This window comes from Mustela lutreola, chromosome 2, assembly GCF_030435805.1.
Source record: "Mustela lutreola isolate mMusLut2 chromosome 2, mMusLut2.pri, whole genome shotgun sequence".
NCBI lineage: Eukaryota > Metazoa > Chordata > Mammalia > Carnivora > Mustelidae > Mustela > Mustela lutreola.
The window spans coordinates 165,658,874-165,682,425 of NC_081291.1; the positions used below are offsets into that span (position 1 = coordinate 165,658,874).

At 38.4% G+C, this 23,552-nt stretch overlaps 1 protein-coding gene across 3 annotated transcripts; it reads right to left on the reverse strand.

The window, feature by feature from the left end:
- Window positions 1-2,322: 2,322 nt before the first annotated feature.
- SLC35A5 (solute carrier family 35 member A5) lies at window positions 2,323-23,552 on the reverse strand. 3 transcript variants are annotated; one of them, XM_059164126.1, is made up of 7 exons: window positions 23,425-23,552; window positions 22,003-22,151; window positions 17,595-17,693; window positions 16,142-16,272; window positions 13,509-13,576; window positions 5,340-6,120; window positions 2,323-3,814 (listed from the first exon to the last, which is right to left on the reverse strand). In XM_059164126.1, exons 1-7 carry the CDS (start codon window positions 23,433-23,435, stop codon window positions 3,746-3,748), a joined length of 1,308 nt encoding a protein of 435 aa, XP_059020109.1. In that variant the 5' UTR covers window positions 23,436-23,552; the 3' UTR covers window positions 2,323-3,745. The 3 variants fall into 3 exon arrangements, with proteins under 3 accessions (XP_059020109.1, XP_059020110.1, XP_059020111.1); XM_059164127.1 differs by having other exon boundaries at window positions 23,221-23,425; XM_059164128.1 differs by lacking the exon at window positions 23,425-23,552 and adding an exon at window positions 23,030-23,143.

Here is a 23,552-nt window from a genome sequence, read left to right on the forward strand (position 1 = left end):
GAGGACAAGGAATAAGTAGAGAATGTTCTAGGGGGAAAAGGGGACTCAAAAAGTACCAAGCCTTGGTAATTTTATTGGGGAGTTCTTTCAGAACTTTAGGGAACACATAAAGCTGACGTTTTAAAAATCTTTCCCAGGCACCAAGGCCAGTGGGAGTTGGCAGCTTGACCCAAACCACATCCGTACGGGATTGTCAGGGATGTGGGCTGATAAATCCCAGCAGGATTAAATGCATTACTAGCAATGTCAGCAAGTTTCAGTCATCTTGGCAGAGACAGGATGGTGCTTAAAGCACATAAAATAGCAAGCGAGGGCAAATGTTCTGCAGGTCTGTTAAGGGATTTATTGTGATTTTATTTGAGCAAAACAACACATGCTCACTATATTCGTATTTGAATCAGAAGTTAATTGCTTTTATAGCTGTATTTCTATTCTAATTTGCAAATGTGTTTTGGTTTTCATATAAAAACTATAAGCAAGGAAGTTTATACTTCATGTTTGATGAGTTTAAATAACAGTGAAGGAGAAAAAGGCCAGCACTGAGATCTGTGAAGAAAACACTTTTTTTTTTCTCTTAAAAGAGGAATATATATTATTCCATTTCATAAAGTCAGCTTTAAGTGTTAGAGAAGGAAAGCCACGGTCTTTCCTTTGAGTTTGGCTTTCTCTGTCTCTTCTCCACAGTGGAGTGGTAAGAGTTGGTGGGAAATATCAGGACTTACTGAAAGGAAAGGAGCCGAGGAGGATTGTGTCATGTCAAGCCTGTTGGGCTGTTCACAAAAGTGCAGGGGTTCCCTGCAGCTCCACAGTCAAGTCCAGCTAGATTAGGCAGCAATGGGACTAACATGCAACAGAACATCCACATGGGGATGGAGAGGCGAGCCTTAGAGCTGTAAACAAAGGAATCTGGCTGGGAGTCTCCTCTGCTTGTGGACCATGAAAACCTACAGAAGCAGGACACAGTTGGCCAAGTATTTGGGATCCTGGGTCTAGGCCATCTTTCCCTCTACAGGCAGCATCCACGTCCTGCTACGCCTCAGGATTAGGCACACTGCGGGACCTAAGTTTGGTCCCAGAGACTGTGACAGAGCTGGAATCAGGTCACTGGAGGCCACACTTGTGGTCCAACCAAAGGCTATTCAGAAATTATGAAGCTAGCAGATTCACCACATCAGTTGTAGGTCATAACTGCTTAGAAGAACAGTGAAAAACAGGAAGGGACTTCAGAAACCATTTAGGTCAGCTTCTACACCAATGAAAGAACATCTTCTAAAACATCTTGATGGTACAATCTCTCCCTGAAAATTTCAGCGATCGAGAACTCACTACTACTCCCCACCACTCTTCAGGACCTTTTCTACTGTTGAAAAGGATCATTTGTTAGAAGCATCTTGCTTATAAGGAAAGAATAACCGTCACCCTATTATTTTCACTGTAATTTGGTTCTTTAGAGTAGGAAAGACTACGTTTTCCACGTGACAATTACTCTTCTCCCCAGATTATACACTTGGCGCCAAGAGCACTTGGGACGATAAGCTATGGTTTCTGGACCTCTCACCTTCCAGTGATTCTCCTTTTAAACCATTAGTGCCCACAAAGTACTACAGTGCATCCACACTGGAACTTCACATCTTAGTTCCATCCTTCTGTATCCTATTAATCGGTCAGTTAATGCAAGTAAAGCTGTAATTACAAATAAAGTTGTTGTAAGTAAGAAAATCAAGCTCTGAACCGGTGAAATCTCCAATTTAATGTAATGTATTTAATGTAGGCAATACCTTTGTCAATGATATTGTTGTAATTTTTTCTATTCCACAAGGTAGGTATATTTATGTATTTTCTAAAAGTGAGGTCTTTATTTTTTTTTAATTTTATTTGTTTATTTGACAGAGAGAGAGAGAGAGAGAGAGAGAGAGATCACAAGTAGATGGAGAGGCAGGCAGAGAGAGAGGGGGGAAGCAGACTCCCCGCTGAGCAGAGAGTCCGATGCAGGGCTCCATCCCAGGACCCTGAGATCATGACCTGAGTCAAATGCAGAGGCTTAACCCACTGAGCCACCCAGATGCCCCGAAGTGAGGTCTTTCTATACCTGATTTCCTTACCTTTAAAATGAATAGCCATAATGACATAATCTCCCTCGTTCACAACATGGAGAGGTACACCTATGATAAGATGAATTCTCAGTTTTGCTATTCTCAGAAGTCAAGATCTATGGAAAAAAAAGTTTTACAAGTTGTTTGGATTTCTTGCCTCACTCCATTTTTTGAGATGAAAATAAAAAGAACTCCATGTCCCACCTCACATGACAGTGAAAACTCAAGGTACAGGTTTAATAATTATTTTATTTATACATTTTCACCAATTCTTGCCTGCCATATTATTCCAGATATCACAGATGGATTATTCACAGTATTGTCATATGTTCATTGCATGAAAATTAGGAGAAAGAAGAGATGTACAGACTGCATGAAAATGACACCTTAAAGTTCACATCTACAGTGTAATGCTCTGTAAACATGCGGGCCTATGAGCTAGGCTTGTCCTATCACCATCCAGCTGCATGACCTTGGGCAAGTCACTTCTGTTTTCTCACTTTTAAATTATCTATCACCTGACTTATCTACCTCACATTCAATTAGCTGCATGCAAAAATATCTCAAAAAAATATCATGCACTTGTACTGTCAATATTATTACGGTAGTACTTTATTAAGATGTTTCCTTGTTTCTGAGTAATACCATTCACATTTCAGTGAAAGTCATTTGTTTGCAAAGTGACCCTTTTAAAAGGAACTCTCTGGCATCAGTCTTACTGATAGTCTGTTATGATTCTGAAGCCAATGTCTCAATTCCTATGTATAGGGTATGACAGTAATATATATAACAAGTTATATAAGTTATAATTAATAACTAATATAATGAAATGGTTCATTGGTTCTCTAAAATCTAATAATCCAAGAGTAATGAAGCCAAACCAAGGAAGGAAAAAATCCACCATGGCTTCTTTAAAGTGATTTAAAATCCAGGTGAGAATTGTGGTAATTGGGAACCAACTTTTATGTAAACTGAAGCTTACTAGTGTAGAAAAACATCAAAAGATAATCACTAAATTCAAATTCCCTACGAATTTCTAAAAATAAAAATTCTACCATTTTCTTTCTGAAAAATTGCTTCTTTGGAAAAACATTTGGTACAAACTACACTGCCCTCAAATCAGTCTTGGTCCAGAGGGTAAGATCCTTCCACCAAACTTTTCAGAAAGAGTCACATTGCTTTTTAACTGCAAAGTGAGTATTTCCAGGGCTTCAGAATTCAAGGGACAACCTAGGTGATATTTATAATAATACATACAGGAAGACTTTAGCATGCAGAATGAAATTACATAATTATTAATATATGGCAAACTGATCACTATTTGTGTATTTATAGGGTATAGCCAAAGTGATTATTGCAAGTTTTTTGGAACTTTGGAAGACAAGGAAAATAACTTGGGAATGTGTCTTGTCGACTTACCAAGTACCATTAATGCAGTCTCCATACTATTACTCCCATGCCAGTTCTGTAGAACATTTTAGCCTTTGGGTACTCTAAGCCTTGGATGAAACTGTTTAGGGAGTGGTTAGATATATGCAAAGAGTATTATGCTTTAGAAATGTTCTTGTTTATCAAAGTGAAAAGATAAATAGGACACATGCTGAAAATGCGAAAATAAGGTTTTTGAGAGCTGCCAGTCATTTGGATACCAATTAGAAAGTATCTTCATCTGACTCAATATCACTTTTTGGTTTGGTAAGTCTTTCCAGTTCTTCTCCATCCTAAAAGGAAATATGAAATCAGTAATTACTTAAAATACTAGGAATGTAGCATTTGTAATGATTACTATTTATTTATTATTATTACTAGTTATTTCATTAAACCATGACTATAATCTAGTCAAATGAAATTAGATAAATACTTATGTTCTTGGAAAGCTAATTTTAGACACATAATGAGATCACAAAAGATCTACCCCCATCTCAGTACTTGAATTTCAAAACTAACAACCGGAACGCAGTATGGAGCACCCTCTGCTGGTCTTGAAGGGAAACAGCTAGTGGTTGGAGAACTAAGTATGAACTAGGCCCTTACCTAAAATCGGTAAATTTTACCTAAAAAGTAAGGCAAGCGGTGTTATTGGACCATTGGAAAAGAATACAGGACTTTTGAAACTGTACTCTGGCTGAGTTCAGGGCATTTGGGACCCACCCTTCTAATTTTTTCATCTTAAGAGTCTGTTATGTCACTACTTCAGAGACATTATACTGCTGAAAGCTTCACCACGAACTAATAGGCAAGAGATTATTTTCCCAGAGAGTAAAATGTTCATTTTTTGAAGTACTTAATATTTTGTGTGTTCATAAAAACTGTAAATTTTGGGGCGCCTGGGTGGCTCAGTGGGTTAAGCCGCTGCCTTCGGCTCAGGTCATGATCTCAGGGTCCTGAGATCGAGTCCCGCATCGGGCTCTCTGCTCAGCAGGAGCCTGCTTCCCTTCCTCTCTCTCTCTGCCTGCCTCTCTGCCTACTGTGATCTCTCTCTGTCAAATAAATAAATAAAATCTTTAAAAAAAAAAAAAAACTGTAAATTTAAAGTTAGAGGAGCTTATTTCGTCCTTTAAACATATACTTAACTCCTGACTTCAATCTCCAAAAGACCATTATTAATCTGCTAATACCATGACTGACAGATCTTCCTAGAAGAATTATAAGCAACTGGCAGAATACTAGAAGATATTTTTCTCTTACTTATGAAGATCCTTTTGAAAATCACCTTAACAAGATAAGGCCTGCCCTTCTGGCACATTGAGGTTCATGAATAACCCAGGGAAAATCAAGGAGGCAGGACTTCCACTTAGATTTAACAAGATGCAACTAATGTCAAAGACCAACTTTTCTTATGGACTAGGAGTCAGGCCTCATGGGTTTAGTATAGTTTTGTTTTGTTTTTTAATGTACCATCTATAATCCACTTAGTCTGACTCTGTTTATTCATCTGCCAACCTATAAAGACTGGAGAAGATAACCTGTGGCACATCTCCCAGCTCTGTGGCACTAGAACATTCTTAGATGCAACTAACACATAAAGTCCTCAAGACTGTGATTTATACTTTTTCTTGACCCTTACAGCATTCTCACAAACCCTTGCACACCTAAGTCCAGTGAACGTTTGTTGAATAATTTTTAAAAGTCACAGAAATCCAAAACACCCTTTGAAAAATGAACAAGTGACCAATTTCTTTTCTTGTATAACCGGGTGCTGAATTTGGGAAGAACAGGCAAAAGGCAGTATCCTGACAAACTTACCCCACTGGAGCGCTCCCAGAGACTGCCACTTAGATCCCGGACTCTTTCTTGCCTAGGTGTGTACTCCAGACCTGGAGGCTTGCTGGCTTTGTAAATAAATATGGAGAGAAGAACTGAGGGTGCTTCTAAGAAAAACTGCAGGGAGGGCCTGAAGTCAAAGACCAGGACAGACACTGTTGTGATGATGACAGTGGTGACCTGGGCCATCAAGACGTGGAACATGTTATCCAGGAACTTGAGAATAAAAGCAACTGAGAGACCCTGGAATGCAGTCACAAAAATGAGAGCAACTGAAAACACATTGTGGCCATAGAAGACTCCGCAGTTCTTAATCTGATCACGGTTACTGCTCTGAAGGCCCAGTGTCAATCCATTAAAAAGAATGCCAAAGAAATAGAGTTTGCTGTTCTGTATGAAGATGCTTTCAGACAGCTGGCTCCCTTCCTTCAGTATCTTTTCATTATAGATATTGGCCATTGAAGAAATAAAACACTGGACTATAATAAGCACATGGCCCAAGCCGAGATGGATGTGACTGAAAACCATGGCTGTGGTGTTCCACTTAGCTTCAGGGAAAGTCCACGCCTTTACTGTGCAGTTGCCTGTGCTGGGACACTCGCTTCTGAAAAGGAGGCAGGCATTGGATGGGCTGAAGAAGGCATCATGATGAAATCCATGTCCCGGCAGGTTACGCTGTGAAGGTTCAGTCCCAGCAGTGAGGGCCACAATAGACAAGAACAGAATCAGGAGGGAAGCCCATTGTATCCAGTTTAGATGCCTCCTGTTCAGAGGAAAAACGAGATTTTACTACTACTCCCCACCAACTCCTTTCCCACAGTGACTGTTTCTACTGAAAATGCAGATACTTAAGTACTTGGTAGAATAAACTGTGCCCAGTTTTTGCCAGCATTCCCAATTCAAGTTCAAAGGAAACCTGTTCGTGTCTCTGCATCTTAAGTGTGATATTTTTATTCACCTTTGTAATAGATTATCCCTTAATGTCAGTCATTTCTCATTGTTAAGTATCCTTTTAACTTTAGATTTAACTAATTCTTTTTACCTCCAGAACTGATTAGACCTTTGTAACAATGATTTTTACTTTGCTATGAAGTAAGTATGGCAAAGAGTCTCAACTTGATTTCCTCAATTTGGAGCTATAGAAATCCGTGAATCCTTGCAGTAGGAATCTTCTATATAGGTGAATTCTCGGCCCTGCCCACACCAATCACACAAGACCTTTCAAAGCTGTCAAATTTCAAAGGTGTTCATGACCCAAAAAAAGATTTAAGGAGGGAGCCTGCTCCTAGATCTGTGGCCTAATCATAAAAAATTTTATAGTAAACTACTGTTTGGGACAGTAAGGAAAAAAAAAATTTAGTAGTCTCAGTTTATGAAGTCTTAACAATGCTTTATTTCTTTACTTATTTTGCCTAACCACAAACTTGTATGAAAATAGAGCTACTCTATGACCCGGCAATTGCACTAGAGGGTATTTACCCCAAAAATACAAATGTAGTGATCTGAAGGGGCACGTGTTCCCCAATGTTTATAGCAGCAATGTCCACAATAGCCAAACTATGGAAAGAGCCCAGATGTCCATCAACAGATGAATGGATAAAGAAGATGTGGTGTGTATATAGGTACACACACACACACACTGGAATACTATGCAGCCATCAAAAACCACAAAATCTTCCCATTTGCAATGATGTGGATGGAACTAGAGGGTATTATGCTAAGTGAAGTAAGTCAGTCAGAGAAAGACAGTATCACATGATCTCACTGACACGAGGAATTTGAGAAACAAGACAGAGGAATCATAGGGGAAGGGAAGGAAAAATGAAACAAGATAAAACCAGAGAAGGAGACAAACCATAAGGGACTGCTCAACTCAGGAAATAAACTGAGGGTTGCTGGAGTGCAGGGGGGCGGGGGGATGGGATGGCTGGGTGATGGACATTGGGAAGGGTATGTGCTATGGTGAGCACTATGAATTAAGACTGAAATCACAAACGTGTACCGCTGAAACAAATAATACATTACATGTTAATTTAAAAAAAGAGAGATAACATTAAAAAGAAAAGAAGACATGCTTTATTGTCAATCTGTTTTGTGGATTCTTTCAGTTCAACAGACATTTAAATAAGCAGCTACTGTGTGCCAGGCTACTATAAGCCTGGGAGATAAGACTTGATCTCCATCTCCAAGGAATTTACACTTTAATAAGGGAAGAGCCTTGAAACTAAACAATGTAAAACATAATGTGTGACAGGTGATACACAGAACAACTGAGGCACAAAAAGGAAGGAAACCTTGAGTCTGTAAGTGGAGTCAGATATTGTTTCAAAGAAAAAATAACACTCGAGGTGAAAGATGAAACATAAACTGACATTTGCCATGTGAAATGGCATTTGCCAATATATCCAGGGAGAGGGAGGAGACTATACAAAGGCAGTAAGAATGTACAATGTTGACTAGGGTGAGGGGCAGCTGATTCAGGTTGGGGTAGATACGGAGATCTGAAGGGGAACAGAATCTTCAAGTTTAAAAATCAATTAGTTAGATGAAGAGGGAACACACATGCACACACGCACACACACACAGACATATAAACAAATAAATAAGTGTAAAGCAACAGGTAAGAAATGGAATTTATAAGAACTGTGGAGCATTTACTGGACACCTACTATGGGTCAGTTTCTCTTGTAAGGAAGGAAACAGTGCTCTGAGAGGTTAACAGACTTCCCTAAGGTCACATATTTATGAAAGAGCAAGGAAGGTGGAGAGCCTGTGTGACTCAGTCAGTTAAATGGCTGCCTTAGGCTCAGGTTGTGATCTGGGGTCCTGGGATCTGGTCCTGCATCCGGCTCTCTGTGCAGCAGGAGTCTGTTTCTCCCTCTCAATCTGTGCTCTCCCTTTCTCTCTCTCTCAAATGAAATCAAGAAAGAAAGAGAGAGAGAGGGAGGGAGGAAGGTGGGGGAGGGGAGGGGAAGAAGGAAAGGAAAGGAAAGGAGAAGGGAGAGGAAAGGATCTGAGCCATGGTTTGAATGTCTTCCTTTTGGACCTATGCACCTCTTAAGTACAATGTTCAAGTATAATGAATTCCCAAGGTGCATACATAGGAAGAGGTGTCTGATTTCACCAATGCTTCCACAGAGCTTCATTAATTGAAACTGATATGTGCACAGACCAGCCTAGATAGCAGCACACATGTGCACACTATCATGTCTTCTCATGTATGTACTTTAAAATATCCAGATCTAGCACTTAGTTATGACTCTAGCATAGCCCTAAACCACAAAGTCAGAAACTGTGTACTAATCTCATAAGTTTCTAAAGGTGTAGATGGTACACAGCAAGTGGTAGAAAGTAAATTGATTGGACTCAGAAAAGATAGATGAAAAGTATATGCCCTATTTATAAAAATCATTATATAACTGATTATTGGACATCAAGGCAAATATATATTTTAATTCTATATAATGTAATCTATAATTCCTTTAAAAGTTTTCAATCCCAACAGCTATAGTTTTTCCACTGACATTGAGAAAAAAAGAGCCTAATTAAACAAACCCTTAAACAAGTTAATCAGTACCACTGAAAATATTGCTCATTCAAGGTAATGTTCTAGAAGGTAAATGTTATTAAGGGGTTAGGCTGGAAATGGTAGATTTTCAGCAAAGAAAATAAAGCTAAATAAATTATCCCATAAAGTCAGCTGAGGATAGGTGCTCTTACAAATGACTGTGCATGAGTTTGCTTCTCACAGTTTCATGAATACAACAGTAGAAATTCACCTAACTGATCTCTCTACTGCCCCAGTAAACAAATCATTCGGATTGCGGATCAGAGCTGAACGCTTACCGCTAGAAGGACACTCTACCTCAGGGCTTCTGCTTCCAAATGAATTCTTGCTCACAAAGAGTCTCTGTTCCTAACTGTGTGTTTGCCAGGTGACTTCATTATTGTAATTAGATATTTAATGATTACATAAATGACAAATTATGAGCAGAAGAAAAGGGTTGCTTTTTTATGAAAAGTTGAAAGCTCTGGAAGATTAATTAAAGGCAAATTACCCAAACTGGGTACAGAGGAGCTAATTATAAGATTAGGAAATAAATAACAAAAATCTATAATAATCTACTTTAAAAGTATTCTTAAGAACTAACTCTACTTTAAGAAACTAGAATCAGAAAGCAAGCATGATGCATAATCAATGTAGCTTCAAGAACAAAGCCAAAAAAAAGACTTCTCATCAGCAAATCCCACACATTTCAAAGGAAAGGCCTGAGCTCTTCAAAACACTGGTGAATGGACATTTACACATCTTAAGCTGTTTATAGTATGGGTTTTTCTTTAAAATGATTCACCACTCTGAGCCTTCCCAATAACAATGAAGTCCAAATTGCATCAGATAAGAGCATCTCTACCATACTTTGTGGTAGTAAAACAGAGCAGAACATGAAAATAAAATTAAGTGGAAAGACACAGGACTTAAAAAAAAATTGTACATAAAACATTTCTTAGTTACACAGAAAGTGACCAGTGGCATATTTATAACAGGAAATTATAAAAAAGAATTATCAAGTGAATGATTTTGAAGAAATGCTTGTACCAGTGAGGCGCACTTTTTTTCTTCTAAGACACCCTCATGTGTCAAAAATGTTTTTCACTGATTGTTTTTTTCTCAACAGCTTCCTTTTGAAGATATCAGAGAAATTTATACACATTTTTTAGATAAAAGCGCTAGTTTGGTTATCTTTTGCCCCCAGATCTCTATGTTCAGGTTGAGACTACTTTTCCTAAAATGTAATTAAACAAGATAATACAAATTTGCCAAGACTTAAGAGCAAACCAGTAAGGCTCTGAGGCATAATGTCTGCCACCAGTTTCCATTGTGGACCACTGGCTACACTTCGAAAAACCAATCTACATATTCACATGGGATTTCTCTAGAACATCCAGTAAGGCATTTGACTGGTGCTATTTTTCTTTTTACCACTTTCAAATACTTCCAACTAATTCTTGCTTTAGTCACTGGACTTTTTTTTTCTTACCTGTGTAGCTTTATACTCTTTATCTGTATGAGAAAGGTATTTGATGGCTCTGCTAGAGTCAAGTATAAGACAACAGTTTTAATATTCTAAACGTAGGGGGTTGGGGGGATGGCCTAACAGGGTAATGGACATTAAGGAGAGTACATGATATAATGAGCACTGGGTATTTTTTTTTTTTTTTTTAAGATTTTATTTATTTATTTGTCAGAGAGAGAGCGAGTGAGAGCGAGCACAGGCAGACAGAGTGGAAGGCAGAGTCAGAGGGAGAAGCAGGCTCCCCACGGAGCAAGGAGCCCGATGTGGGACTCGATCCCAGGACGCTGGGATCATGACCTGAGCCGAAGGCAGCTGCTTAACCAACTGAGCCACCCAGGCGTCCCGAGCACTGGGTATTATATACAACTTGAACTCTACCTCTGAAACTAATAATGCACTATATGTTAATTAACTGAATTTAAATTTTAAAAATTCTAAATGTAAAATGAGTTATTTATGGCAAACACATTAAGAATATGTAGTAAGACTCAAGTTGCTACTCCTGGGTCAAAATTTTATTGCTAACGAACGGCAAAAGAACGTTAAATGGTTCACAAAGAGTAGACTGAATACGGAAAACCAAACAACATATGCCACCAATGATAAAAGATCAAAATAGAACAAAATTGACTTAAAATGTAATAAAAAAAATACACAATTTAAAAAAAAGAAAAATGTAATAAATAAAACAGTACTTGGAAGACATTCTCATAAAGACAGTAGTAGATATATTCTTTTAGCAATATTAAGAGTAGCTCCAGTGCTGATTTGTGAATCAGTCAAATTAGTGCCTGCAAAAGCAATACAAACACAGTGATTCCATTGTCTGCTTAATTAACCTTGAAGGATTCGAAACAGAGGGATACTAACAACAAAGCAAATACATGTCTAAGAATATTACTGCTCTGAATATAAAGAGGTAAAATTAGAGAAAAGGTTTTTTGGAACTTTAGCTCATAACATTAGTTATTATTAAAACTAGCAACAGCATAATGTTATAATTAATAGTATTAAAAGCAAACATTTTATGTTTATAGTGTAATTAGATTTAGATTTGGTTACACTAAGAGCTAACTTTCTTAATACAAATAGTTAAGTGCTTAAAATTTTTAAGAGGGCCATCTCTGCCCACATGCTAGCTCTCTCTCCACCCCTGACAGGGGCAGTTCACTTTGGGTTGGTCTCTCTGCCTCTAACCCTGCTGCCCCACATGCTCCCTCCCCTCTGGTCAAAGCCACCTAAATGCTGGTAGCTCTGTGCTGTGGGCTCAGACTCAGCTTGGGATGACTACTGATGAAGAGGGACAGTAACTCCTGCCTCCTGGGGTTGTTGTGGGATTAAGTCTAGTTAGGGGAAAGGCCCTCAGGTTGGCCCTTGGACCAGCCCTTGGCCCTAAGGAGTCCTTACTGGGTTATCTTCTCACTGTCCAGCTGAAAGCCTACCCGCCCTGTCGCCTGCAAACCCGTCAGGCCAGCCCTGAATATGGCCTTTCTGAGTGGTCCCTCAGCTCGACCTCTGCGCCACAGCTCATGCTTTGGAGTAAATTAAAACAGATGAACAAACAAAAATAAAAATAATACCATACACAATTAAGGGCACAACTAGAGCTATGGGCCAATTCCAAGCCTGGAAATACATATTTTATACATTTTTGCATTTGCAAATTCAATTTTAACTTGATGTAATTTTGACACAATACCTATGTACTGCATTATGTAAGTATAATACCACGTGTAGCCGTAAATGTCATTTCACGGGAAAAAAAAATTTTACTTAAAAATAAAAAACTTGTTTTTGAGACCCTTTGTGAGACTTCCTTATCAAATAATGAAACTTTTATTATGTGGTAGGGAAAATTTTATTCCTCTGTGGACATTACCCAGAAATCAATATAAAGATATTACTGTTTATATAAAATTTCTCAGAAGTCAATTTTTTATCCTATAAAGTAACTTTTTTGATTTTAAAGACTTCAAAACATTTTTGGAATTAGCATTCTTTAACTTGCTAGTTAAATTATTGTTACAACTCATAAACCAAATGAAGAACCTGATGCAAAAGCAAATTTCAGTGCACTCTAACTTTTAACCTGGACGAAATGTAATGTTCATGTTCTTTTTCCTCATCTCTCACATGAGCTGTTAAATTGAATGCTTTCCTCAGGGTAATAGAAAGTCTTTCAAGAACTCCATATAAGTAATGTACTGAACCCACCATGGATTCAACAAATATTTACTGAGTGCATATGTACTAAGCCACTCACCCTGTTGTACACGTAAATTATGAAAGCACATACTATGACATGGCACATTGAGAAATAAGAAATTAAAAGGGGAAGTGAATGCAAAAGAAAATCACAACAAATATAACAAGAAGTTAATTTTATTTTTATCATCATCAAGTAACAAACTGGAGTTAATACCCAGATCCCATTACACCTTAGAACAGTCTGGACTGTGCTAGGCAGCAGAGCCTGTTTACTTACAAATGTTTATTTTATTCAAAGATCTTCCTGGAGAAAGGAAACACTGATGACAGCATTTTCAAAATTTAAAAATCTATCATTCTTATTAATTGTAATTTTCACTAGATTCCACATGCAAATCCTCTGCCAATCAGAGCTTAAATCATGTACTCGTTTCAAACAAACAGTTTAATAACGAATTTGCCACTCTTCATCCTCTCGAAACTACAAATAACAAATGCATTAACAATATTTAGGAACTTCTTGGTTCCCTAGTAAAGGACAGAGATTCTGGGGGGAAAAAAAAGCGCTCATGAATTCTTTAATTTGGCACTAAAAATTAAAATAAGCTGGTCAATTATTTATTTATTATTATTTTTTTTGAGATGCTAAGAAAAAACTTTTCATATATCTAGTTGCAAAGATTTAGATGGGCCAGCAGTACTGGAGCTGCTTTTTGGATGGGTTAAACAATTTGTCCAAAAAACAAAGCCAGTTAGGAATAAAATCTCGGCCCTGGGATTCAGAGGGCTCAGTGCTCTGAGTATATCATCTGAAATAAGTCTGTGCCATTTTAAAGTATGATATATGCTTTCAGAGCAAGTTACTTACTTCAGCACTATCCTGAATAGAAGAGCTGTTGTTATAATGCTAAAATTTGAGAAGATAACAGCCATGGCCTAGAAAGAAGGAGAAGATAGAGTTACAATCCAAACAAAGTAGTGACCTCAGAAATCTCCCAGCTCACTGGTTCACCTGACAAAAAAAGCTTTTTGGTAAAAAAAACCTGAGGGGTTATTAGGGCAGCTATTTCACTAGAGGATTAAATTCCATTTTTATTGGTTGTTAAATGTATGCAGATATGACCAATTATTGTATAGGCTTTGAAAACGTGCTTAAATTCAGCAAATGCCTCTGTAAACAATCCGTATATGCAGATCTGGAAATGCTTAGAAACTCTAAATGTTCAGGCCTAGAAATAACAGCTACCTTGCCTATGAAGCATACTGTTTCAAGCTCTTCAAATGCTTTAGAGACTTTTCACACTATTTCCAGGGGTGGAGGGAAGGCATGTTAGGCCCCTTTATACAGTAAGAAAATTGAAGTATACATTTTTAAGCATCTTTACTATTCTAAGAATTCAATCAGTTCTCCTGGCTCAACTGCAGTGATTCAGGACCAGTGATTCAATACCAAACTTGAATTTGACTGTCCTTTCATTTATTCACATTGTTTTCAACACTTAGAAATGTGTTAGCCAGATTTCATAAAAGTCTCTTCTCATGAATTCAGTCATATTCACAGACAAGAATATTAATCTGAACATGTATATATTTTGGCTCAGAAGTATGAAACTTCATCATTGCTCCCCATGACTGGATCTCACAATATTAACGACTTTTAAAAACAAATCTTGTTTACTTCACTCTGCTTTTTTCCTTGCTGTCGGTTTAGGATGACTGAACTCCAAGGAGTATTTTTCAGTAGTCTTATATAACCAGCAAACACAGCTAACATGTAGGTGAATTAAAGAAATAAGAATAAATCCAATAAAAACCAATAAAAAATTAATTTAAAAAATCCAATAGAACAAATGCAAAAATATAATAGTTTTAATTCTACTGAATTTTTTATGGAAAGCTCTGTTTTAAGGATTTCTCAGTGTCCTCTGGAGACGAATGTTTATGAACCCCTGGTAGGAAAAGAGTAAGAGCTGCTGAGGAAAGTAAGTGGCTGGTAAGAGGGAACAGTCAGTGGCTCTGATTAATTACAGTTATAGTGCAGATCCCTAACCAAGCACCTGGCTGCCCTGATGAATTCTGAAACTGCTTTCCATGCAAGAGCACAGAATAAACAAAACACCAGAGCTCTTTGCCCCCAAACTTCCAAGCATCTCTATTTAATTCTTTCCAACTAGACTTGGGGCACAGCAATATACAGAATATGCCATGTGACTGATTTTGTAATATTTGTGGTTGTGCACAATCAGGAAGGAAGAGCAAAGCAATAAACTAGAAGAACAAGGAAGCTGCAATCTTGCTTTCATATTGAGGACAGAGAAAAGGGATATAAGTTTGAAGCTAAGCTCAATAAAATACAATACTATGTACTCATTGATACAAATAATTATCTTGCTGGGTATGAGAATTCTTAGATCTGAAAAACAACCGGGGAGAATGTAAGACAGAACACATTCTAGCATTCAAAACACTTGCTAATGACATGGATGACACAGCTGAAAGGAATTTTAGGAGATCAACTGGCCCAGGTTCCTCCAATCTTAGAGTTAGTATGGTAACGTTACTCTATTTCACAGATAGGCAACTGACACAGTAGTTGGGGGTTGCCTAATTAAACAGCTTCTAAATTGTGCAAAAGAATCAAATTCCTGTTTTCTACTTAGTGCTCTACTGATCTCTCCTTGTCCCACTCTCAAACTGATTTGGCTATATTTAAGAGGCTTTTCATAGAGAACCTGTGCCTATAAAAATCCTATTTATCATCAAAATGCCTGAATATTTTATTTAAAGAAACTTGAAACACATTTTGGCAACAATGGCAATAGAAATCTTCATTTTATAAAATATTATGGGAAAATAAACACAAGCCCCAAACTTAGTTTGTAAAAGTAAAATCAGAAGACCAAATTTTAATCCCAATTACAAATGGATTTCTCAGTTGGGAAGGAGGATGCCAAGAGAGATGAGAAACATCCCTAGTATGATTAGTTGTAGATAGCATTTATAGCTGGGAGAATGTATTTTCTACCCTTAAAGAACTTGTGGGTTAAATGATAGGACTAATATGAAAAAAAAAATACAAAAAATACATATAGTACATTAAAGTGGGTATAGGAAAGAATAGGGCTCTGAGTATATGATTTTCTGAGTCAGTAATGGAAATCTGTTTGGAGATAGTGAATGCTGAAGTTAACAGAGGTTGGTGACCACAGGATGGCTCAGCAAACAGGCAGACTAAGGTTACACACAGAGAGATGGCTCCACATTCACTGGCCAGTGAACAACTTCTGCTAGTCAGCACAGCTTTCTACAGCAATCTTTAAGAGTGAGAGAATGTGGCAGGCAGATTGGTAATTCCATATTCAGATGATTCGGGTCCAATCTCAGGAAAACCACTGGGGGCAAAGAGAAACTAACACTGACAATGAAAATGATAAAAAATATTAGTTCTGGGATTCATTTCTTTGTATTTTTCCAACGCTATTTTCTATCATATTTACTTACAGGCTGAAGGTAGGAAATGACATAGAAGACGATCAAATTATCCAGGAAATAAAGAAAGGCAGGAATGGACCACTTCATGAAATTAGAGAATTCCTTCCAGGGAGCACATCTCAAGTTTCTACTTTGATGGTCTTCAAAAGAAAGAAAGACAGTAATAAACAAAGGATCTTGATGAGAATGCCTATATTTTTAAACAAACTAAGTTGTATTTGATTACTGATACAACTCTTTGAAAGAGGCTTTATGAACTTGCTTTCATCAGTGACTATTAGCCTTAAGAAATCAAAGGCAATATAGGATTTCAGCATTGTCTCTCTTTCTTCAACCCACCAACCACCATGCCTCATCACTGACAATCAGCAACACCCTTAGGAATACCTAATTCCTGTTAACTTGAAACATCTCAGGATACTCAAGGTTTCTCTTACTATTATGAGACCTAAAGTCGAGAGAGAGCAAGATGTAAGAATACAGAGAAAAAAAAATCTAGCATTTATGCGGGGATTATTTTTCCCCCAGGGGATCAGAAAAAAAAAAGATACTAGGTGAAAATTTATAATAGGGGAGTAGAGAAAACTAAATTTTACTAATCCTTATATGCGTAATGATCCCATCACCAGATCTCCAAAAACTTAGGAAGGTACCATAACAAGAGAATGTAAAACATGCAAAAAGAGAAAACAATTTAAGTATAAGCCCTGTAAATAACGCATAAATTTCATGAGATTAAGAAATGTATTCCAACTACTAGAAACTCTGCACAAATTGAAACTTTTAAGAATAAAAAGAAATCTCCCTGGAAAAGACCTTTAATACTTTAAATTCTACGCTTACCTCATATGTCATGGCAGATCAAAGAACAGAGTCATAAGGCTCAAGAACTGGGGAACTAAGGTGGAGAATTAATACCTAACACATACAAAGAGCCACAGAAGGCCAGTTGCTTCAGGTGTGAGGAAGGGATGAGTATCTCTTCTCGATAACCGATGAAGCTGGAAGTCAGAGAAGTTAAAATAATCTGACCCAGAATATAGTCTCTCTGACTCAATCCACTATACCACCTCCCCTGTAGAAAATGGGGACTGTTTTGGCAATATACTAAGTACCAAGTCAGACAGCAGTGATTTAGAAAACCCTGAATTTGAATAAAAACTAACTCACTGTGTGACCCAACAAAGGAACAAGTAACAAGGCAGAGTGATGGCCAAGACACAAGGCAAACATGGGCTGGAGTCCTGGCCCTGCCCCCTCCTACCTACCACACATAACGTTTTCTCCTTTGGCCTGTTTCTTCACTTGCAAAACACGGGTAATCATACTTAAGTTTGTATATTAGTGTCCTCATATATAAAATTAGTGGGCTAGACTAAATGACATCAAATGGTCTTTCTGGTTCTGAAGTGTTTTGATTCTGTGATTTTTAACAAGTATAGAGTACCACTTCAAGACTCACCTTTCTTTACAACCCAGAATGACACAAGCACGCAGAAAACTAGCTTCACCAACTCTGAGCACACATTCACGGTAGTTGGAAGATAATCATACTTGTTTTCTGAAATATAACAGACATTTTTTTAACTATAAATTTTGTTCTACATAATGGTTATATACAGTTAATAATTTACAGTTATTTTTAAACTTAAAAGTTGGATTTTAATACTGGTTATATTAAACTTCATCCAGTTGGCTTTGTTCTCTCTTGAATTTTTCAATCCGTTCACCTAATGTTATTAGCTATCCCTACTGCACTCAGTGTTTTATTATTCTTGAGTCTGATAAACAGCCTTCTGATGTTTTCATCCAAGTTGCTGATAAATATGTGGAGGACGTTAAGGCTATCGGCAAAGGTGGATTCAGGATACGGCATTAAAGATGGGCTTCTAAACTGACCGCTAATTAGCACTCACAGCTTGACTCATCAAAAGCCATAGATTGATCTGGCTGAATTAGGACCCAGCTATGTTTCCTCTTGTGTAACTTGTCTGCTAGAATCAAGGTACACTGTCTGTTTCACATCATGGCATGTATAGAAAACAGTATTTGTTTGGCACTCTGCGATAAATGATACACTGGGGTAAAAGAAGGAAGCTATTAGAGCCAAGAGGCAACTGCCCAGGGCTCTGGCTACCTCTAGCGCTGGAAGGAAATGTCTGACATAATCCAAACCCACTGACGAGTTGGGAAGATGTATCTTAACTTCTAAGTCAACTTAATTAGGAAATGAGGTTAGGTCAGTATGCCTTGGTCTTAGCTGTTACCTTAGCTGTTACCTTCCAAATGCTGACAAACAACTTTCTGTAGAATTTTGCCAAGGACAAACATAAACCTTATTAGGTCCTATTTGAAGGACTGAATTTCCCCCCTTTTGAAACATTTGCTTGTTTCCCTTGGTCATTATATGAAAAACCAAAACTGGCCAAGTACAGAAGAAAAATGCCAGCTCAACATTCTTTCTATCCAAAACACCTTTTTGCTTTTTTCTGTGGTTTCCCTTGACCTTCTCAACCTAACCATAGTCAATTCTTTGTTCATCTCAGATCCTGCTGCACTACCTATAAACCCTCATAACAGTACTTATTTCACAGTATTATAGTTACTTCTTCTGTGTAAGTCTTACCTTAGAATGTAAACTTCTTATGAGAAAGGGCCCACATTAGTCATCTTCATATAACTGGCAGGTATTCTGCACTTAATAAATGTGCACCTGACTTACCTGCACTTAATAAATGTTCACCTGACTTTAGTACTTACCTGTTAAACTTTCTCAATCCTTCAAAGCCTAATGAAAACTTCTCCTCCCTTTTCTGAGCATAAAGGCTGAAATCACACTCTACTATCTGCTAACGATACTTTGCACTGATCACTATGATACACACAAGCAAACATGCACACACAAGAACTGGGGCGAGGCCTTTAGATTACAACTCTCAAATTCTTGCCACTGCTCTAGAACTCATTTTGGCTTTTATTTATTTTTAAATTATATTTCTGTCATGGCAAATCCCCAACTGTGACTCAGCATCACATTTGGCCTCCTTGCACTTCCTTTCTGCCTTCACTCATACACCTTATTTACACTACATCCATCCTGACTGGGCTCCCTTTAGTCCAAAGAAAGGGGCCATGATCCCAGTATGACCTGTTCTCCCCTTTAAAACTTTCCTTTCTCTTCAGGAACTTTGCTCCAATAAGTATTTTCCTATGTCTTCTATTAACTGGCCCCCTCCCCTTGGCCTGTAAGTATGCTCAAACTGTCCCATCCAAAAAAACCAAAATGTAAGATCCTACCCCTGCACCATTCTTTTTCCTTCTTTCCCTAAAATAGCATCAATATTCATTATCTCCATTTTACCCACTTTCCATTCAGGTCTTATTCCCAAGCAATCTGGTTTCTCATCCTATCATATTATTCAAACTACCTAGTCTCTCAGATTATCAAACATCTTCTAACTACTAATTCCAAAGGGCATGCTTTAATCCCTATCTTATTATAATGATACTATTTCCTTCATCTCCAAATCATTTCCTTTCCTTCTGAAAGTCATGTGCATTCAGTTTCCTTATTTCTCTAAAGATTCTTTCTTAACAACTGAGCATCAGCATGGCTCTTAAATATTGGCATTCCTGGTAGTTCTAGCCTTAGCTCTTATTTTCTCCTTCTGCATGCTCACCCTGAATGAGCCCTCTGCTCTTATGGTTTTGAATGTCAATTTAATATTAATGTCTCCAAATCTGTATTCTGGAACATTTAATGCTCAAATTTAATGCTCAATAAACATATTCACATAAATAACTACCTCCTATTTATAAATTTAATTGATATTTCCTTCCCATATGTGATGTGCTATGTCCTTGTTCAATTCTGCAGTGAACAAGGACATAGCTCCTGGCCTCATGGAACTGAAACTGAAACTCCATAATCTTTATGAATTCTGTCCAGCCTGCTTCTTCCTACTAATAGCTTCCATCTGAGCTGAGAGCACGATCAACCTATTTGGCACCCCAAACCAGAAATCTCTGAGTTATACAGTATTTCATGTTCTTTAGTCTCCACATTCAGTACATTCTCTGAGCCCTGTCTTTTCTATGTTTAGAATATTTTTTGAATCTATTCTCTCTTTATTATTACCTCCAAAGTCTTGGTTAGACTTCATCTGTGGCTCGAATTTGCAATAACCCCAACTGGCTACTCTGCTTCCAGTCTCTTCCCAAGTCCATCCTCTATCCAGCTACCATAACAGTCTCTCTCCTTTTGTTTGTAATTTCTCAGGCATTCCCTATCTTCCAGACTCTCAGACCTAGAGAACAAAGTTAAAGTCCCAGCTCCTTAGCATGGCATATGAAGTCCTTAAGTATCTGATCATAACATTCCCCTCTGGTTAAGCACCCCTTGACCCCTTCTCCAAGTCCTTAAACTTTTTGCTCAGTAATTCTGAAGTACGTGTTCTCACAATTCATCCTGCTTTCTTTTTTAATGTGTCTATTCATTTTTATGGATCGCTGCTTCTGTTTTAAACACCCGTGTCCACCAGTCCTCTTATGGATTAAGTTCACCTTATCAGGGAGTGTTCCCTGATCCCTCTGCACTCCGTATGATCCTCTCCCAGAAAGAATATATCACTTCCTAATCTAAACTATTCCTGCATCTTTGGTATAGAACTGCACATATCCAGGGCGCTTGGGTGGCTCAGTGGATTGAAGCCTCTGCCTTCGGCTCAGGTCATGATCCCAGGTCCTGGGATCAAGCCCCGCATCGAGCCCTCTGCTTGGCCAGGAGCCTGCTTCCCTTCCTGTCTCTCTGACTACTTGTGACCTCTGTCAAATAGATAAATGAAATCTTTAAAAAAAAAAAAAAAAAAAGAACTGCACATATCCTACCGTACTGTCATGATCTTGCACACGACAGCTCTCCTAATAAACCCAGTTTTTGAGAATGTCTATGTTTTACACACTTTGAGCACTGCTACTTAATACTTGGCCTAAGTGCCCAAGAGATAAATGTTAACCAAAGCAAAGACTTATATACACATCGGACTCCACAAGCAAACCATTAAGGGTCGTGATGTCATGACTTTATGCATCCTCAATAACTAGAGAAAGATTGTCAATATAGCTTTGTAGAATTAAATTGTGTATATAAATACAAATTACTACATTAAAACAAACAAACAAAGAGAAGGGGCACCTGGGCGGTTCAGTTGGTTAAGTGTCTGACTCTTCATTTCAGCTCAGCTCATGATCTCAGGGTCTTGAGAACAAGCCCTGCATTGGGCTCTGCACCACACATGGAGACCACTTAAGAGTCTCTTTCCCCCCTCTCTGCCTCCTCCCCCACACTGTGTACATACATGCTCTCTCTCAAAAAAAACCAAAACAAACAAACAAAAAAAAACCCACCAAACAAACAAAAAACCCCACAAAACAAAACAACCCAGAAGACTTCTTGAGCTAAAAATTTCAAAGCTAATAATCTCTACTACCACACTAGTATAGTAATTAAGACAGTACCTCACAAATGCGAAGTGACCAAATATATGCTCCTTTTTCGAACTAAGTTATAATTACACAAACTTCTACAGACTGAGATATCTGTTGATTAAAGCTACAGTCAGAGGTTATGATCTGTTCTCTTAATGGTTCAACACTGTACTTCATTAATCCAAATTTCACTCAGCAAAAAAATATTTTTCTTGCTAAGGAATGAAAGGTTACAGAATCAAATTTAAACATACTTTATTGTTTACATGAAGCAGAGTACTTGAAAGTATATGATCTCTATTTTACACACAAGGAGACCAAAGACAGGAGATGTAATGTGTAATTAGCTACAAGTGCTCCATATATTCCGAGCCTTAACTTACCTTCATTGGCTGAATATTTTACCAGCAGGATTCGACTTGAGCTTAAAGCAATGAATATGGTGCCTAGCAGGAATGTATACATGGTTGACAAGGAGCAGAACACGGGATGACCACAGCACTTGCTTTCCATTCCACTGTTTTTTAATTGCCTTAAAGAAAAGAACATATCCGTGAGCAACGCTGAAGGCAGATAAAGCATAGCACAAATACCACTGATTAGTGAAGAACAGAAATTAGGTAGATGTCTGGCTATGGTTATATCAAAACCAAGAAAATTGAGAAGAAGAGAAACTATGCGGAAAAAATTAAAGTCAGAAATTGATAGGAGGGGAAATTCTAGAAGACAGAAAAGGCAGGGGCGGGGCGCCTGGGTGCAGTCCTTAAGCATCTGCCTTCAGCTCAGGTCATGATCCCAAGCTCCTGGGATCCAGTTCTGCATCAGGCTCCCCCACTCAGTGGGAAACCTGCTTCTCCCTCTACCACTCCTCTTGCTTGTGTTCCCTCTCTCACTGTTTCTCTCTCTCTCTCTCTCTGTTAAATAAATAAATAAAAATCTTAAAAAAAAAAAAAGTCAGAAAAGGTAGTGCCGGATTATAAATGCCGTTTTATAAATTATTATAAATGCTGCCAAAATTTTGCAAAAAACTGCAGAATTTTGCAAAAAACAATTTAACTTCCATTCCTATTAGCAACTTTGTTCTAGAAGAAGAGAATTTCAGATTTCTATTGTTCTCCTCAGTAAGCAGCTCTCCTCTACAAAGTGGGAAAAGGGCTTGCTGGGAAATATTTCGTTACAATAATGAGCCAAGTGGAAATATTCGAAGCAGTGCTGTGAATTTGTACTTGAACCTGTGCTAAAAGGTAAAAGAACTTAGAAATCAATGCCTCTAAGGTCGTCTTTTGAGTTGTCAAGGAAACTAAACTCTAGGCTGGGTAACTTCTTCAAAGGCTCCCACCGCAGGGATGCTGCACAGGGCCTGAGACATTGGGGACAGGCAGGCTTGAGACGTCAACACGGACAGCCCACCTGCGCGCAAGCGTAGAGGTCTAAGAGGTACCTCCCCTACACGAGGAAGGCAAGTTTCCCTCTACAGTCGGAGAAGAGGGGTGACGGGGTGGGGGAAACCTCCTTGTAACACATGCGCAGTAGGAATCTCGAGCGGCGCGCGCCCTCCCCTCACACGCACGCGCACTTGTTTGCCAGCTGGGCGAGGTTACCTCTGTCCGTTCGAAGGGTTTTTAGTGGAGGAGCGCACATCCTAGAGCTGAGGCAGTAAAAGTGTAGCTCCGCAGAAGCAGCAGCTTTTAGGGTCTATAGTTGGGGAAGCTATAGGCAGGAAAGAGAGGAGAAAAAGCCTCTGCCCCCCAGCCTCCTATTCGGAACATAAAGCCCAATAACGTCCCGACTGGGAAAGAGCGAACCTGGTACCCATTGCGCAGGCGCGGTCAGTGTTACGCTTCCGGAAGGAGGGAAGAAGCGGCCTAAGCCCGCCCCAGCGCGCCCTTTCTCGCGTCACGTGTCGGGAGAGTCCTGAGTCACGTGAGGCCCA